Source organism: Balaenoptera borealis, assembly GCF_965194805.1.
Source record: "Balaenoptera borealis genome assembly, chromosome: 19".
Taxonomy (NCBI): Eukaryota; Metazoa; Chordata; class Mammalia; order Artiodactyla; family Balaenopteridae; genus Balaenoptera; species Balaenoptera borealis.
The window spans coordinates 58,117,927-58,135,241 of record NC_138878.1 but is presented as its reverse complement, the minus strand read 5'-3'; the positions used below and the strand labels follow the sequence as shown (position 1 = coordinate 58,135,241).

At 53.9% G+C, this 17,315-nt stretch overlaps 2 protein-coding genes across 17 annotated transcripts; one reads left to right on the top strand and one right to left on the bottom strand.

Annotated features, from left to right (window-relative positions):
- Positions 1-3,688: 3,688 nt before the first annotated feature.
- On the bottom strand, positions 3,689-6,942 carry ZNF576 (zinc finger protein 576). Of its 14 annotated transcripts, none has more exons than XM_082369705.1 (3): positions 6,811-6,942; positions 6,077-6,177; positions 3,689-4,421 (listed from the first exon to the last, which is right to left on the bottom strand). In XM_082369705.1, the coding sequence occupies exons 2-3, from the start codon at positions 6,159-6,161 to the stop codon at positions 3,994-3,996; spliced, it is 513 nt and encodes a 170-aa protein (XP_082225831.1). In that variant the 5' UTR covers positions 6,162-6,177; positions 6,811-6,942; the 3' UTR covers positions 3,689-3,993. The 14 variants fall into 14 exon arrangements, 4 of the variants coding, with proteins under 4 accessions (XP_082225831.1, XP_082225828.1, XP_082225829.1 ...); XM_082369702.1 differs by having other exon boundaries at positions 6,558-6,929; XM_082369703.1 differs by having other exon boundaries at positions 6,339-6,927.
- IRGQ (immunity related GTPase Q) lies at positions 6,930-14,728 on the top strand (the record flags this gene model as incomplete). 3 transcript variants are annotated; one of them, XM_082369674.1, is made up of 3 exons in its annotated part: positions 6,930-7,185; positions 7,652-8,183; positions 9,434-14,728. In XM_082369674.1, the coding sequence occupies 3 exons, from the start codon at positions 6,930-6,932 to the stop codon at positions 10,755-10,757; spliced, it is 2,112 nt and encodes a 703-aa protein (XP_082225800.1). In that variant the 3' UTR covers positions 10,758-14,728. The 3 variants fall into 3 exon arrangements, with proteins under 3 accessions (XP_082225800.1, XP_082225802.1, XP_082225801.1); XM_082369676.1 differs by having other exon boundaries at positions 7,077-7,343; XM_082369675.1 differs by lacking the exon at positions 6,930-7,185 and adding an exon at positions 7,303-7,372.
- Positions 14,729-17,315: the final 2,587 nt, after the last annotated feature.

Here is a 17,315-nt window from a genome sequence, read left to right as displayed (position 1 = left end):
AACCTTCAAGAATAGAACCTGAATTACCATAATGGCTCACAGCGGACCAGGCCCTGGGCTAAGCGCTTTATATGGACGATCACATCGGATCCTTATGAGGTAGGGACTGTTACTTATTACTCATTCATTCAACAATGATTTATTGAGCACCTAGGAGATGCAGGCACTATTTGGGGAGCTGGGAGTAGAGTGGTGAACACAATGAACAAAAATTCCTGCCTTGGTGAGGTTATATTATAAAGGGGAAAACAGATACTTGAATATTTAAGTGAACATTTAAAATGTTAGAAGGTTATAAGTGCTGTGGAGGAAAAGAGAAGGGGGATGGGGAGGCTTGTGTGTGTGTGTGAAGCAGTTTCAAATGGGGTAGTCAGGAAAGGCTTCACTAAGAAGGTGACATCAGAGCAGAGACCTAGAGGAGGAGGAACAGGTCATGTGGCTGTGGGAACAGCAAGTGCAAAGGCCCTGAGGTGGAACCTGCTTGGGATGTTGGTGGAAGCGCACTTGGGGCCACAAGGCTGTTGCTGAGGAAGGCAGGGGGAAGACTGGTGGGAACACAAGAGCTGAGAGGGGCAGAGAAAAGCAGAGGGGAAGAGGACCGGGTCACACAGGCCATTAATACCGACTCTGACTTTCTCTCTGAGTCTGTCATCATCATCATAATTCTTAGAGGCATAGGGGCTACTATCATGACCATTTTACAACTGCTACAACCAGGGCACAGAGAGGTTGAGTAATCTTCTAGAGGTCACACAGCTGGGAAGAAGCAGAGGCCAGGTTTGAATCCAGACAACTGGAGGTAAGGCACCCATTCTTAGCCACTAAGCCACACACCAGAAATGGCTGTCCACAGCCACCATCTGACTTGCAGGAGGGTATTTGGTCTCCAGAGTTACTGAGGTTTTTTTAATCACGTTGGTTACCAACATTTAAAAATGGGCAGGTTTGACACAAAAATGGAAGTTTCTGGCTTCCTTGTGAGACTGATTGCTGAACCCACAATCCCATGGGGCAATAGTCTGCTGGAGCTGAGTAGGGGTCACCTCCTATTAATGGGGCATTCCCTCCCGCATGCCCAGTCCCCACTGTCTGGCATCTGGACCCCTTACACCCTGCTTGCCTCACTGATTTATGGTACCTGCTTGGCCCCAAAGAGCATTTACATTCTGACGCCTGTTACAGGACCTTGACCAAAGCATCTTTCAAAACCCATACTTTTCATCCTAGAAGCTCAGAATCTTATATTTATGCACTCTTTGAGACTTTCATAACCACTATAGCTTAGCATCAATGAATCTCAGAATCATCAAAGCAGAAATTCACAGCTCATTAAAACAACATGGATGGATCTTATTTCCTGGAGCAGCATGCCTAAGCCCTCTTCTGCCCTAAGACAGGGCTTTCTAAGCATAGAAATAGCGAATTATCCATTCATCATCAAAAGTTCCTAAGGATCACGAGAGACTGGGAATCAAGAGACCTAGTCTACTGCCAATGGGGTCATTCAGTTCTTCAGGGCCCAGGCAGGATATGGAGACCAAGCTAGGAATTCCAGAGGATTCAGTACCGGGAGTTGGTTACACAGGTACTAAAACGCTGAGAGCACAAACATGGAAAAGTGAGGTGACTGAGAAATGAGTGTCTGCAAGAAGCTCCCACCTCTAGGACTGGGATGCAGAAAGAGAAGCGCAATGACCAGAACCCAGTGGGAGCTTGGAGGGCAGGCCTCGCCACGTGTGTGGCTGGTGCAGGGACTGGCTACCACACAGCTGCTGCTTAAACCCCAAGAGGGGCACGGTGCCTTGTTCTGAGAGTGTAGAAAGGTGTTGGAGCCCGAACTGCTGCTGGAGGGGTTCCAGCAGGCGCCCAAGGCAAGGTGAGTCCCTTCTCCCCTCTTCCAACCTTCCTTCTGCCCATACCTCCTGTGGGATGAACTTAAGGAAGCCAGCTCTCCAGAGAGTCTGGGAAGCATAGCTGCAGAAAGCCCAGCCTCACAGAGCAGTGTGGAAGGGTGGGCTGAGGCTGAGAAATAGGTAAACAACTGGGCACAGTCAAGGAGTTCTTTCTTGAGCCTCCATGGTAAGCGCTGTCCTAGGTGCTGGGGATGAAGCAATGAGGAAGACAACCCACTTGCCCTCAGAAGCTTGGATTCTAGAGGAAGGACACGGATGATGACAGAAACACAGGTGTGATAATTCCAAGTGTTGAAGAGTGCTGGGAAGAAACGAAATCAGGCTAAGGGTTGGAGGTGCTATTTTAGCCAAGGAGGACCTCTCTGAAGTGGCAGGTATTGAGACCTGAATAATGAGGAGGCAGCCTTTCAAAGTTCTGGGTGAGAGGGAACAGCAAGTGCAAAGGCTCTGAGGCAGATGCCAGCCTGGCATGTGTGGCTAGAGTGTAGTGAAAAAGACAGAACCGGGAGGGAGTTGAGATTGCTTAATGGGCTGGGACCTAATCACTGTTGGGTTTTGTGGGCCTGGGTAAGGCCTTTGGATGTTACTTATGGGATGCCGTTGGAGGGTTTTGAATGAGGAGTGATGTAAGCTGACTTACATGTACACAGGGGGTGGTCTGTAGTAGAGAGACTGGAAGGGTGGGGGGAGCAGTAGTGATAGCAGACCCAGCCTCCTGCTGTCTTCTTGCTCTGCCATCCTGTTGTCGCTCTCATGGTCCAAGATGGCTGGATACCATGTCCACATTCCAGGCGAGAAGGTGGAGGAAAGGCAGGTTCCTTTCTGAAGCTTGAGGACTCTACCCAGGAATTTAGTCAGAACTCAGTCACATGGCCACGTCAGGCTGCAAGGAAATCTGGGAAAGGCAGTCTTTGTAGCCACCGTGTGCCTAGCTAAGAAGTGGGAGATAGCTCGGTCTCTACCATATCCATCTCACCTGTGGGCTTTCAAAATATCCCTCAATTCAAATGCAGTCTGTGATTATTGTATGCAGGGCTGTGATTATTGTATGCAGGGCATCGACCATTGTCTCTAGGGGCAGGGCAGGTAATGCAAGGGAGTAAAACTGGTCCAGTGGAACTCAGCCCAGGGTTGGGCCTTTCAAGAGCTGAAAATAGGATCTTAACGGAATATCTCCCTGTGTTGGCCAAATACAACAGGAAACAGAAGGTATCTCTGTTTGACTCCAAACCAGTTTGCCCACAGGGCCAGGCCAGGTCTGCCCTGAGCTCCCCACTCCCCATGCCCTTATGTTCTCTGGGAATTCCTGCTCAAAAGCCAGAGTTCCTTGTTTAGACATTTTATTGTGGACCTTTTGTTTTTAGATACTATTTCTGTTAGTTTATTCATGCCACCTCACCTACACATACAAAAAATATTCCGTGACCAGAATGGTACATAAAATTATTTAAATGAACAATAAATTATCTGGGGAGGAGGAGGGCAGAGCCATCCAATGCCATGGCCCCTCCTTGAGTGGGAAAGGCTGGCAGGGAGTGGGAAGAGACAAGGGCCCAGATTGCAACCCTCACATGACTCAGTACAGCCTCCGACTTTGCTGTCCCATCCCCAAAGGCTCAAGTTGCTCCACGTGTGGGACCCGTTCGGTGGCGTTACAGACAGGCGACACCTCACTTTCCCTCCCCCATTCAGGCCCAAATCCAGGCACTTGGCTCTTGCAGCCCCATCGCATCCATCTGGGAAGAATTAATGGTGATAACACAATCTGCAGCTAGTTGTGATTTCAAACTATTTAATTGGGAACGAGGAAGATACAAATAACAAATTTCCCTCTTTCTTGTTAATTTCATTTTTTTTAAACAAAAGATCTCACTATTGTTTGATTTTACTGTTTCCCTGAAGGCTTTTGTGTCTTCCAAAGACGGAAGCTCTAAATGAGCATCTTCTGGGTCCTATTGATCAGGAGTCCTTTGCCTTTCTAGGGAGGAAAGTAAATCCCTCCAAGGCTCCCATCCCATATCAGACGGGGGTCCCACCAGCCACAGAGCTTCCATTGCCCTAGGGAGGGCTGGACCAACACTCAGAGCTCCCCCCGGGCATGCCGGATGTAGTGCTGATGCAGCCCTGCTTCCTGGGCAAAGTCCTGCCCGCACTCAGTGCAGGCGAAGGGGCCAGGAAGGGGGTGGGCCTCGTGCGCCTGGCGATGCCGCCTCAGAGAAGCGGCCTGCCCAAAGGTCTTGCCACAGTCAGGACAGGGGAAGGTGGGTGGGGTGGTGGTGGGCACAGCCGGCTGGGAGGGCCTGGCCGCTGGACCGTGGCTGCGCTGGTGGGTGATCAGGGCCTTGGAGGAGGGGAAGGAGCGGGCGCACGTGAAGCAGATGAAGAGGACCCCCTGCAGCTTCTGGGCCACGAAGTCCGCTGGGTGCTCCCGCTTCATGTGACGCTCCTGGAACTTGGAGTCTGCGAAGGTGATGAGGCAGCGGGTGCACTGCAGGGCCCCCAAGTGGCCTGAGGGACACGAGGAGAGGTTGGGGGAGGCCAGCAGGAGTCTCGAGGGCCTCTCCCAGCCTCAGAATCGCACCAACAGTGAGCATGCAGGGCTTACTATGTGCCAGGTGCTATGCCAGGCCTGGACGGCAGACTTACTGGACCTGTGTTATGGATGAGCAGACCGAGGCTCAGAAAGGTTAGGTAACTTGCCGACAGTCATGAAGCTAGGAAATGAAACGGCGGAGTCAGGACCGGAACCAGGGGGTCTGCCCTTCCTACAGAGCCGTGTGACAAGAGCACAGCCTCTGGACCCAGACTGCCTGGAACTGACTCCTGGTTCTACCACTTCCGAGGCAAGTGGAAACGGCGTTTTCATCTGGAAAATGGGGTAATGACCACATCAGTATCTACTTTATAGGGCTGTTGTAAGGAATAAACGAATTAACGTATAAAAAGTGCTTAGAACAGTGCTACACGATGGTTTGCAATAATTATTGTTGAGAAAGAAAAGAAGTCCCACAGCTAGGAGCTGGCCTGGCGCTCACAGCTAGGCCTTGGTGTTCTCCTGTTCAGCATAAACAATTTCACAGAACATCGTCAGACAAGGCCATGCTGTGACTGAGACGAATCAAGACTTAAGACCATGCCATGATGCCTTCCAAACACAGACAAAACGTGAACACTGTCCAAGCCACGAAAATGGCCAGACACCCCCGAGTCGTGGCTAATTTGAGTGCCTGCTGCTGCTTTACCAATTACACCTGGAGCCTTGCTTTGTCCCTCCCTTCTTCTAGGTGAGATGTATTAAGACGGCCAGCCATGTAATTGCCCCTGCTTCCTGGCAGCGTCCATCCACAGCAAAACCCTTTTCTTGAACCCTTCCCCAGATCACCTACCACAAGCCTAAATCCTGTAATAAGTCCTTTCTTATTACTGAGATGCCCCACGGTATGTCTGCTTCCTCAGCGCAGTGAGCAATAAGCCCAACTTGGTCAACTCCAGGTGTGTTCCTGGTGGTCTCCGGCTGGAGAGCATTGACACTGTGGCTTTCATCGTTATAAATACTTAACCTCTCTCTGCCTCGGTTCCCTCATGTGAAAGTGATAATTACCAATTTCACAGAGTCTGTTAGGAGGACGGAATGAGATAACAAATGTTAAACTCTTAGAATGCACCTAGCACATAATAAGCATTCAGTAGAAGCTGCTGCTATTATCCTAGGTCAAATTGGCTACCTTCATTAACATTAAGCTTTCCCCTTTTCTGCCACTAATCCCCATACCAGCCAGCCCCGTGAGGTGAATAGTGGCAAGCCCTTTTGACAGATTGGGAAACTGAGGCCCAAGTCACACTGAGAGTCTGGGGCAGAGTTGGGACTGGGGTTCTCTGCCCTTTCCCAGCCACCTCTCCCACCCCAAGCCTCTCTGGATGCCACTCTGTGCCTCTGAACTGCATCCCATTCATGCTTATGTGGATAGAGCAGGATGGGTACGTCTGAGGGTAATAAGGGTAGGGGTGGGGAGTAGCAGGTCCTGGGAGGGCAGCTCCGGGACCATTAACAGCTCCTTCCCAACAGGCAAATCCCTGCAACGCCCTGGACACTGAAATGCTATAGAAATCCTTTCAGCATCACAGCTCCTGCACCCCACCCATCTCTGATCAGCACTACTCACAGATGTCACCTCCCGGACTTTGGGGACGTCTCTCCTTGGACGAATCCTGCTGCTCCATGGCCTCTTTGGGGTGCCGGTCCTCCATGGTGACTGAGACCCCTCTGGTCAAGAGAGGAGCACGCATGACAGAACAGTAAATCAAGTGAAGTCTCTTATCTACAGCGAGTCTTAGAGGGCCCGCCAATCCTATGACCTTTGACAGGCTTGGCTTTGCCAGCCTTTGGCCGACCCCCCACGAGATAACATCTCCTTGAATTCTAACCTGATAGAGCAGCTCGCTAGAGAAGATTCAATCCTCCCAGAAGAGTCAACTCCCCGGGTTTGTGACTCCCCTTAGAGCCTTCTCACTTGCGTGAGACCTCTGACCTATGCCTCCTACATCAAACTAACTCCCTGAACTCAGAGCGCGGGACCCTTGATCTTTGACACCAGCCTCATCGCCTTCTCTCCCACCTGTCTTGAGGCAGGTAGTGGTACCCACGCTTTAGCCTGCCTCCTTCCGGGAGACATCTTTCTCTGACATCCCGAAACTCTTATTGCACCTAGAGCCCCCGCTTCCCACGCGCGCTTTCAGCCGCTGTGACCCGCTGCCCCAAGCACTGCCCTCGGCTCCCTCCCGAGGCCGGTAGCTCAGGCCTCTGCTTTTCTCCAGACAGCAGAGGGCTGCCTTTCGTTGCGCCTGTCAGTTGCTCGTCACAGCGCCGTCACCCGAAGGGAAGCGGGGTAGGGCCCACCGAGTCTCAAAGTCCCGGTGGTTTCCACGGCCTTTCGCCTGATAAGCCTTTCGAAGCCCAGATCTCGGGTTGCCAAACGACTGCAGTGATTCAGTCGCGCCAACCCGGTCCTCAAAATAATGGGAGGGGTCCTTCTCTGCACTGGGGTGCGTAATGATGACGTTGCAAGCCTCCCTTGCCGTACAGACCTAAGCTTAGTGCGCAAGTGTGTTAGGCGCTCCTGGCGCGCACGCGCTTTGGCTCCCTCATTGTTCAAGGTTCGGCGACCGTGGAGGAGCGAGCGCCCTTCGGCCGCTCTGCGCAGGCGCTGCAAAGGGCCCTGTCCCCGAGGTTACGCTTTCAAGACACACCCCCTCCTAAAAGGAATGACGTCAGGTTAGAGCCCCGGGAAAGGGTCTGGACATCCCCAAATCCCGGCGCTTTAGCCTCATGGGCCTCCGTCCTCGGACCCCAGAGGCGGGGCTTCTCAGCGGCTGACCGACTGCTACCGACTGCTACCGACTGCGCTGTCCCGTGTGCCGGCTGTTTGCTCGGTCGGTGATTTGGAAGGGAGGAGTGAGGGGTAAAAACATCTGTGTCCCTGAGGGAGGAGGGGGCTAGAGGGCGATTTCTGAGTTTTTGAAGCGTAAAGGGAAACGCATCCAGAAAGAGGGCGGACAGGACTCCCAGGTCCCTGGGGAATAGGGCCTGGGCGCCAGATTTCTAGGTGCCTGGGAGTGATACCCGAGAACGAAAGAAGTGGACAGGGTAAAAGGCTGAAGTCTGAGACCAGAGTGGGGAAGCTAGGAAAGAAAAAGGTTGGGTGCTCCGTGACCCGGGTCTTCCTCTCCCCGCTTTCCAGCCATGCCTCCGCCGCGGGGTGACGTGACCGTCTTATTCCTGGGGCCTCCGGGCTCGGGAAAGTCTGCTCTGATCGCAGCGCTGTGCGACAAGGATGTGGAGACGGTAGAGATCCCCGACGGACGGCCGGATTCCGGGCTCCCCAGCCTGAGAGCTGCAGGCCCAGGCCTTTTCCTGGGCGAGCTGAGCTGCCCACCCGCAGCGCCGGGGCCGTGGGCGGCGGAAGCCAACATGCTGGTATTGGTGCTGCCCGGCCCCGAGGGGGATGAGGAACCCTTGGCCCCAGCGCTGGGGGAGGCAGCGCGGGCCGCCCTGGCCCGAGGGACCCCGCTGCTGGCTGTGCGGAACCTCCGTCCCGAGGAGTCACAGCATGTAGCCCAGGCCCGGGATCACACCGCAGCCCGGCTGGACAGCGCCGGGTTGGGCGCCGCGGCTCTCTTTGTGCTACAGACCGACTGCCGCAGCAGCGACGGCTGCGAGGAGCTAGAGCGCCTGCGGGCGGCGCTGCGGAGCCAGGCGGAGGCACTGCAGAGGTGAGCGCGGCGTTTCAGGGTGGGTTGAAGAGGACTGGTGCTTTATTTAGTCTGTACCTCCCACCCCTAAGGTGCTCTTTGAGGTCTGCGAGACCCCGCCCTCAGCGAGTTTGGGGCCAACCTTAACGGGGTATCTGCTGGAAGCCCTGCTCCCTCGTCCAAATCCCGACCCTCAGCGCAGGTTTTGAGGTCCACGAGGTTCCACCTCAAACTAGCGCTGTGTGCTTGACCCTTTTCTATCATCTAGGCCAAGGGTCAGCTAGAAGTCCGGACCTGTCATCCAGGTTCCGCCTCCTGCGAGCGCTCTGAGGTCTTGAGCCCCCGCTCCCTCGCGAGAATTCTAGGAGGGGCCGGGACCTAGCGCCCAAACACTGCCCCCAGGCCAAAGTGTGAACGAGGGCTCACTCTCTCCAGGCAAGCTGGTGATCCCCGCGAAGCTTTTACCCGAAGACTCCACTCTCCAGTCTTCACCCTCCTGCCCACCATCTGCTTGGTTCTCAAGCGACCCCAGTCTCTGGAGAGCCACACCCTAAGCGAGCTTGGTCGTTTCGGGGGCCCTCCCCCACTTCCTTTCTCTAATCCCCTCTCGTTTCTGTGTCCACTTGCTGGCTACCTCCTGAATTTTCTCCCCCAACCCCAAGCGGCCTCCTTTTATAGACGTCAGAACGAGGCTCAGCGAGGGGCAGCCTCTCCCCCAGGCCCACCACTCGTCTTTCTTCCTTAGCCACACGCCCTTGGTAAGAACTAGTAGATGAGGGTTCTCCCCTCACCTGTCTTTACAGCCCTCCTAACTCCTAGTCTCAGGAAAGAGCGCTCTTGGTGACCTTGCCCTTGTCGAATAGGGCTCGATTTTCGTTTAGTCCTCAATACAGTCGCCATGCTTTCTTTGCTCTAAACTCCACTCTCTATGAGTTTTGCCCCGCCCAGCAGGGCTTTTTCTTAATCCTGCAGGTCCCTCGGAAAGACCCGCTCCCGCAGAGTTGAACCCCGGGAAAGACTTAGCCGGGTCCCCGTTTTCGGCTCAGTTGGCAACCTGATTTCTGATTTCAGTCCAGCCGTCCCACCCCTTCTTTAAGCCCCTCCCTTTTCTTCATAGCCTCTGATTCTGTGCCATTAGTCTGGCCCCTCCCTTTCCTGATTATTCGGAAAGCTCCGCCTTGTCATCATAGCCCAGTCCTGTCCCCCTAGCCCAGCTCGCCAGCATTTAGCCCCTCTTCTGCCCTTGACCCCATCCCTCCCTTTCCCCGCAGGCTCCTGCCACCGGCTCAGGATGGCTTCGAGGTGCTGGGCGCTGCAGAGTTGGAGGCTGTGCGCGAGGCCTTCGAGACGGGTGGCCTGGAGGCGGCGCTGTCATGGGTTCGGGCCGGCCTGGAGCGACTGGGCAGCGCGCGCCTGGACCTGGCCGTGGCCGGTAGGGCTGACGTGAGCTTTGTGCTGAACATGCTACTCGGGTTAGATCCTGACGACCCAGGTGCGGTGCCTGCTTCGGCGCCCGCGGAGCCCATGCCCTACCCGGCCCCAGAGCGCCCCAACGTGGTGCTCTGGACCGTGCCTCTGGGCTCCGCGGGCACTGCTGCCGCCCCCCACCCAACCCACTACGACGCTCTCATCCTCGTCACCCCTGGGCCCCCCACTGAGAAGGACTGGGCCCAAGTCCGGCCCTTGGTGCTACCAGATACGCCGCTGGTCTGCGTGCGAACAGACGGCGAGGGCGAGGATCCGGAGTCCCTGGACGAAGAGGAAAAGAGCGGCGAGAGCTTAGAGAACGCAGGCGGAGGGGGGTTTGAGAATGCACGCAGTGAGGGAAGGGAGAAACGTGGCCCTGGATCGCAGAAAGCAGGCAGTGGGGAAGGTTCAGAGGACGCAGGCAGCGAGAGTTTGAAGCCGGTTGGCGTCGGCGTGAAGAAACCGGGCAGCGGGGACTCAGAGCGCGCGGCCGCACTGAGCCCAGAGGACGAGACGTGGGAGGTGCTGGAGGAGGCGCCGCCGCCGGTGTTCCCGCTGCGGCCGGGTGGCCTCCCGGGGCTGTGCGAGTGGCTACGGCGTGCGCTACCCCCGGCCCAGGCGGGAGCGCTGCTGCTGGCTCTGCCACCCACGTCTCCCCGCGCGGCCCGGACCAAGGCTGCGGCGCTGCGGGCCGGGGCGTGGCGGCCAGCCCTGTTGGCTAGCCTGGCGGCGGCGGCGGCCCCGGTACCGGGGCTGGGATGGGCCTGCGACGTGGCGCTCCTGCGAGGTCAGCTGGCCGAGTGGCGGCGGGCGCTGGGGCTCGAACCCGCGGCGCTGGCACGACGCGAGCGCGCGCTGGGCCTGGCGCCGGGGGAGCTGGCCGAGCGGACGCGCTTCCCGGGTCCGGTGACGCGCGCCGAAGTGGAGGCGAGGCTGGGCTCGTGGGCGGGCGAGGGCACCGCCGGGGGCGCGGCGCTGGGCGCGCTCTCCTTCCTCTGGCCGGCGGGCGGCGCGGCGGCCACAGGGGGCCTGGGCTACCGCGCGGCACACGGCGTCCTGCTGCAGGCGCTCGACGAGATGCTGGCCGACGCCGAAGCAGTGCTGGCACCGCAGGTGCCCGCGCAGTGAGGGGGGTGTTGAGGACCGGGGCTTCCGGGGTGCCCCGTGTCCCGGCTGCTCGGCTTGGTCAGGGGTTGAGGACTCCAAGTCGCCGTAAGAGGGAGAGGGCGTGGGGATCCAGACTCTGGCATGCTAGTATGGGATGTCTGGGCTTGTGAGATCACAGCGGTGGGGGGGAGGGGGGGAGGGGCGCGGGGGCCGCCACTCAGAATCCCGGGTGCTTGAAGGCGATGAGGGTTCTGACTACCGGTTGGAATGTGACTTCTCGTCACCAGGATTCCTGGGTCCTGAAGGGGAATAGAGTTCGGGGGACATGACTTCTGATTTCTCTGGGGGAGCAGAGGGTGTGACCCTCAGACTCCTAGACTCCTGAACTCCTGAAGGGAGTTGAGGGTTTGGGACTCCTCCAAGGGGGTATATCTTGGTCTCCAAAGAGTAGAAACTGGATCTGTTAGGTGTCTAGTCCTCCAGGGGGAGAGGAGGTGGAAGCCCTGCTTCCTGATGAAGGGGGTCTCCATCACACCGGGGACTCTAGCGTGGAGGAGGGGGTCTGGGTTCCCCAGGGAGCTGGAATCCTTGGGCTTCTGAGCCACAAAGGGATATAAGGTCTGGGTTTCTGGGGGGTGGGGGGGATAGGCCTGCATACAAAGGGGGCTTTGAATTTTCATTGGGGGGAGGAAGGCTCTCTGGAGTCTCAGAACTCCTGGCTCCCAAGAGGGCTGTGGACCTTGGTTCCTAATTCATGGGTGGTGGAAGGTCTCCATCTAGAGGAGGGGATAGGGGGCTGTGCGAGAGAGCTGGAGACCTTTGGTTCCTCTTGGGGAATAGAGGGGTCTCTAATAATTGCTCCACTAGGGGCCTGGTGACCCAGATTTCTTTCCCAGTTGTTGTGGGGAGAATGGTACCACAAAAATGAGAGGAAGTAAGAGTTCTGGGCATGGTGGGCTCTGGGGGGTAGCCGGAGACCAGGAATGAGGCCTTCTGGGTGTGGAAGGACAGAAACCCCTACCTCAGAGGTATCTCCCAGAAGTCCCTAATGGATTTGGATCCTGGTAACTAACTGCCTTTCTCTGAGTTTGACTGGAGAGGGATATGACTGCCCCCCATTTTAGAGGTGCTGAGCGATTATGGGGCTCTCTGGGGACCCTGTTCCTCTGTCCCTCTCTCCTTTAGGGGTTTCTCTCTTTTTTTGGTCTTGGTTTCTTCTGTCATTAAACCTTAACCCTTTCTGACCTTGGTATTATATACACCTGCCTTTTGGGAAAAGCAACTGTACTGCTGCACTGATCCAAACGCTTCTGTGTTGGCTACCTCAGGTATCCCCGAGAGACACAGAGAATGCCACAGTGAGCAAGGGACCCACGGAGCAGCTGGGCAGGTGTTCCAGACCGTGGGAATGTGCCACAGTGAGGCAAAGGCAGAAACCACAGTGCCGGGAATGTTCTAGGCTGCCAGCTCCAAGTAGAGGAGAAGCCACAGGTCAGAGAACGCTTCAATGCCAAAAACAGAAAGGGAGGACCTGAGAGGCCATCCAGCAGAATCTCTGTTATGTTAGATGGGGAAAGCAAAGCCCAGAGAGGGCAGGCTCTAGGCCCAACAGCACACAGCAAGGCCCCTGCCTGTTCTTATTTCCTGCCCCCGCCCATCCCCCAATCAACCTGATCTTCCTTCTGATGTTTGAGTGGGCCACCTGGGATCCTGCCTCAGGACCTTTGCACTTTCTGTTATTTCTGCCTAGAACGCTCTGCTCCCCGATCTTCCCACGACTGGCTCCTTCTTGTCAATCAGGTCTCAGCTCAAGTGTCCCCTCAGAGAAGCCTTCCCTGACCTCTGTAACTGAAGTAGCTCACACCCCCACCCCTATTATTCATCTTGGCGGGTTATTTTTCCTTGTAGCAATTATTACTGTAGAAAATGACCTTATTTATTTATTTACCTATTTATTGGTTATTATCCCCATACGTGTCCTGTTCTCTGCTGTACCCCCAGCACCTAGAACAGTGCTTGACACACACAAGGTGCTTAGTAAATAGTTAATTCATTAATCAGTGGCAGAACTAGGGCTGGAATTTAGGTCATCAGCCTCTTGCCACAAGACAGGGAAAAGGTGTGAGATGGGGGGAGAAACAAGTACCTCATGGGAGAGGAAGCTCCTGTCTGAGGTCAGGGGACCTGGGAAGCAAACACAGCTTTGCCACTGTCACTCCGGGTGACGTGGGCCAGTGCCTTATTTTCCCACCTGTGAAATGAAAGGGCTGGACAAGAACCATAAACGCTTCCGAGATCCTGTTTCCTCTGACAGCTGAACGCAAGGGTAACCAGTCTGAGGGGCGCTTCCACCACGTCTACCTTGAGCTCCCACCACCGGCACAATCTGTGCCATCAAAGTTGAGATGGCCAAGATGGGGAAGAGCATTTGGCTCTATACTGAACGGCTCCAAGCATTGTCCTCAAAGCTCTTCCGGCCTTAGGAGAATGTCCCTCATCCATTTCTGCAATACCCAGTACGACGCTGGCTCCTCCTCAAGTCCAGCGTTCAAGCATCTCCGTCAAGCCTGCCTGCCACGTGCAGGGGCAGGAGGCGCGCAGAGCCGTGCTGTCCAGTAGAAACAGGATGTGAGCCACACGGGTAGTTTCAAATGTTCTAGTAGCCACATTAAAAAAGGAAAAGGAAACAGGCGAAACTAATTCTAATATGTTTTACCTCAATATATCCAAAATATTATCATTTCAGCACGTAATCAGTATAGGAAAACTACTAATGAGATATTTCACATTCTTTTTACGCTAAGTCTTTGAAATCTGCTGTGTATTTCTCACAACACATCTCAATTCAGATGATAAATTTTCATCAGAAATATCTGACCTCAATTTAGACTTCAGAAAACTCACATTTGGAGAAGTCGATTCATATACCCAAGTTGTCCCAATTATCTTGGATAGTTTTCCAATAACTGAGATGAGTAGCAATTTTTTAATTAATCAGAAGTAATTAAAATGTAAACTTCAGTTTCCCCGTTGCACCAGGCACACGTGGTGAGTAGCCACTGTGTTAGACAGCACAGCCCTAGAACACTTCCCATTATCACAGGGAACTCTGTGCACATTGCTCTAGGGTCAGACAGCCCTTTGACTGACCATGGGGGTGACCTTGGGCAAGTCACTCAGCAAATGGCATCTACCTCACAGGGTTATGGTGAGAATTCAGTGTATGCACGTATGTACATGCATTCTCTCTCGTGCACAGCAACGAACTTGCAGCCCCTCCTGGAAGCTGGCACACTGGGAGCCCGAACGGTAGTCTCACCCCCATGCCTTTGCTCGGAGTGCCCTCCTCTCTTCCTGCCGCTTTGCCACCATCTCTGACTTGGTCCAGTCTGACATCTCTGCTCTCTACGTGTCTCTGTTCCAAATTCCCTCTGCCCTCATGCCAATGGGAATCATGCCTGAGATCAAATCTGAGAAAGCAAGACCCAGTTTTGTTTTCACGTGTTGCTGTCCATTGTGGGGTGTGCTGATTGTGTTTGTGTAGTTGTATATTGGCACTCTTGGGTGTCACGACTATCTTTTAGAGTGGTTGCCTTTTAAATCATGACTTTTAAAGGGATTGAATTTTAGACTCTGTAGAGGCAGCAAGTTGCAAGTGAGGCATCTGTCTCTGGGAGCATCCAAGCAGAAAAGACTAAGGCTCCCTTTTGGATGGATTGCTGGCTGCCATCAGGGTGTATCTACAAGGCACCTGCAGGCTGGAAGGCCCTTGAAGGCAGAAATTCAAGGAAAAGTATGGTGAATCTTGGCGTTGCCATCGCCAGAAGCAGAAGAGGCACAAAAGCCTCATGACCTTAGCTGAGTTTCATACTTGTCTGGATAATGATGGAGAGACTTGTGTCCACTGAGGTAGGAAACCATGAAGGCGGGTGAATCAAGGGTTGGTTGGCCTGTGGTGCTTTTTGGAGGAGTGAATAAAAAAGTAGAAATTCTATTGTGTGTCTGTTCTTTCGGGGTTTAAAGGGGAAAAAAGATGCTTGGGATTTTGACTGGAGCTGGAAGCCTAGACTCCTGGGTCCCTGGAGAGGAGAGACAGTGGGGGTCTGTGCAGGAGAGGATCCCTTGGGCTGGAATTGAGAGACTTTGAGTTTTGCCACCCTGGAGGGGCTGGAGCGGACTATTCATTGTTTACACCTTGGGGGCTGTGATGGTAAACGTCGTAGCTCCGGAACCAGCTTGGCCCATCAATGCCCCCAGTATGTTCAGCTTTTCTGCAGCCCTGCCCTGGGATTGTCCCTTCTCATCCCGACTCTAGACCTGGTCATGGGATCTGCTTGGCTACTGAGACAACAGCAAAGATGATGGGCAGAGGCTTGAAAAGTGCTCGTGCATTGGGACTTCCTGTCTTGCTACCCGGGGGACCCCTGTCACCGCCACCACATCAAGAAGTCCAGGCTAGGGAATTCCCTGGTGGTGCAGTGGTTAGGACTCGGCGCTTTCACTTCCGGGGCATGGGTTCCATTCCCGGCTGGGGAACTAAGATCCCGCAAACCCCACAGTGTGGCCAAAAAAAAAAGTCCAGGCTAACCTGCTGGTGATAAGAGACATGTGGCCCAGTCAGCCCTGACACCCCAACCAGTGTCAACCCTCTGAAAGAGAGCTGCCTAGCTGACCGGCAGCTGAACCCAGCAGACACCAACAGAACCATCACCCAGCTGATCCCAGACCACATTGCCAACCGATTATTCTAAACAACCGAGGTTTCGAGAGGCTTGTTACGTAGCAAAGGATAACTGATACAGGCTTGTCCGCGCTCTCTGTGATGTGGTCTCTTTCTCCCCTCAGTGTGACCCAATGACTAAAATCTTAAGCTCTGCCACTTTTTAGCTGCTACGACCACCAATGTGACATTCCTTCTCTGAGCCTCAGATTCTTCTGAAAACAGGGATGAGAATAATAGCGCCTATCACATGGAGTAGTTGTGAAGACAAAATGAAAAACAGCCCCAAGAGGTCATGGTGGCCATTCGTGCTGGTTATGAAATGTGTCTGGCGAGGCGGGGGCTGGAGTGGGGCATTCGGGGCCCGGACTGCGCCTTCTCCTCCTCTCCCGGTGGGGTTTGGTAGGGTCATGTGACTAGCTCCATCCAGTGAATTGTGTCAAGTCCCTTCTGGGTGGCAGCATTTAGTCATCCATGTGAAACCTTGCTGGACTCTCTCCCGTGCACAGAAATCGGCATTAAGTTGGTGACTGCTCCACAATTACGATGAGAACGCCCTGTGGACGGTGCTAGACGTGGAAGGTCAAGGATAAACCAAACTTTTTTTTTTTTTTTAAAGATTTTTTGGATGTGGACCATTTTTAAAGTCTTTATTGAATTTGTTACAATATTGCTTCTGTTTTATGTTTTGGTTTTTTGGCTGCGAGGCGTGTGGGATCTTAGTTCCCCGACCAGGGATCGAACCTGCACCCCCTGCATTGGAAGGCAAAGTCTTAACCACTGGACCACCAGGGAAGTCCCTTAAATCAGCCTTTTGTGAATGGGTACTTCTTCAGCAAATACCCCTCCTCTCCCTCCCACTGGAGGGGGAGTGTACTTCCCTGCTCCACTGATGTTGGCTTTGACCATATGATTTACTTCACTCCATGGAACGTTAGCACCCCTGACCTCAGCAGAGGCCTTTGGTGCACTTGGTTTTTGTGCCCCTGTGATCTGCCACGAGAAAGACATTAGCCAGGGAGCCGCTGATCCCAGAAGACTGTGAAATGCCACGGAGGAGAACTTGAATCCCCCTCCCAAACTGGACCCAAACCCATCGAAGCACAGCCAGAAGCAGAGCTGCCCCAGCCACCTACAAACCGTTAGAAAGAAGAAAGATTGTTGTTACAATCTCAGTTTGGGGATGGTTTGTTACACAAGCATTACTACAGCATGAATTGACTAATATAACTTTGTTTCTTTAAACCACTGTGATTAGGGACTTGTTTGTTACTGTAGCATAATCGATTCTGTCCTGACTGATGCCAGGGTCTAGCACCTGCCAACTAATGGCCACTCAGTAAGTGGCAGCTATTAGGATGATAACTATTTGGCCAGACACATTGTCTCCAGAACCAACATCGTCCTAAAGGTGCTGGGCACTGCACTAAGTGCTTTTTTAGTTTTCTTTCATTTGACTCTTAAGACAGCCCTTTGAGGTTATGACTATTAATATCCACATTTTACAAACGTGAAAACTGAGGCAAAATAGGGAGAGGTTAACCAGGAGAGGTGATCATGGACTCTGGAGTCTGATCTTCCCTAGCTGTTTGATCCAAGCCAAGTGACACCGCAACCTGTGCCTCAGTTTGTTCCTCTGTAAAATGGGGACAATACTTTCAACTTCACAGAGTTGTTGTGATTATGAAATGAGGTACCTCAGGAAAACACTTAGCATGGGGACCCGGCAGGGAGTAATCCCTTAACAGAAGGTAGGGTCTTGCCTCTCTTCCTTCCAAAGAGGGGGTTCCCAAAGGTTGAGACCCCCTGCTTTTTGCATCCCACCTCCCTGAAATGCATCACATCACAAGAACTCAGGC

What these genes read in the sequence shown, in the direction of transcription:
- ZNF576 (XM_082369702.1), bottom strand. Translation starts at nt 6,586, where the DNA reads ATGTCTCCCGGAAGGAGGCAGGCTAAAGC. An exon ending in GGAAGGAGGCAGGCTAAAGC is followed by an intron (nt 6,178 to 6,557) that starts GTGGGTACCACT and finishes TCTCTTGACCAG; the next exon opens with AGGGGTCTCAGTCACCATGG. An exon ending in AAGTCCGGGAGGTGACATCT is followed by an intron (nt 4,422 to 6,076) that starts GTGAGTAGTGCT and finishes CGTGTCCCTCAG; the next exon opens with GCCACTTGGGGGCCCTGCAG.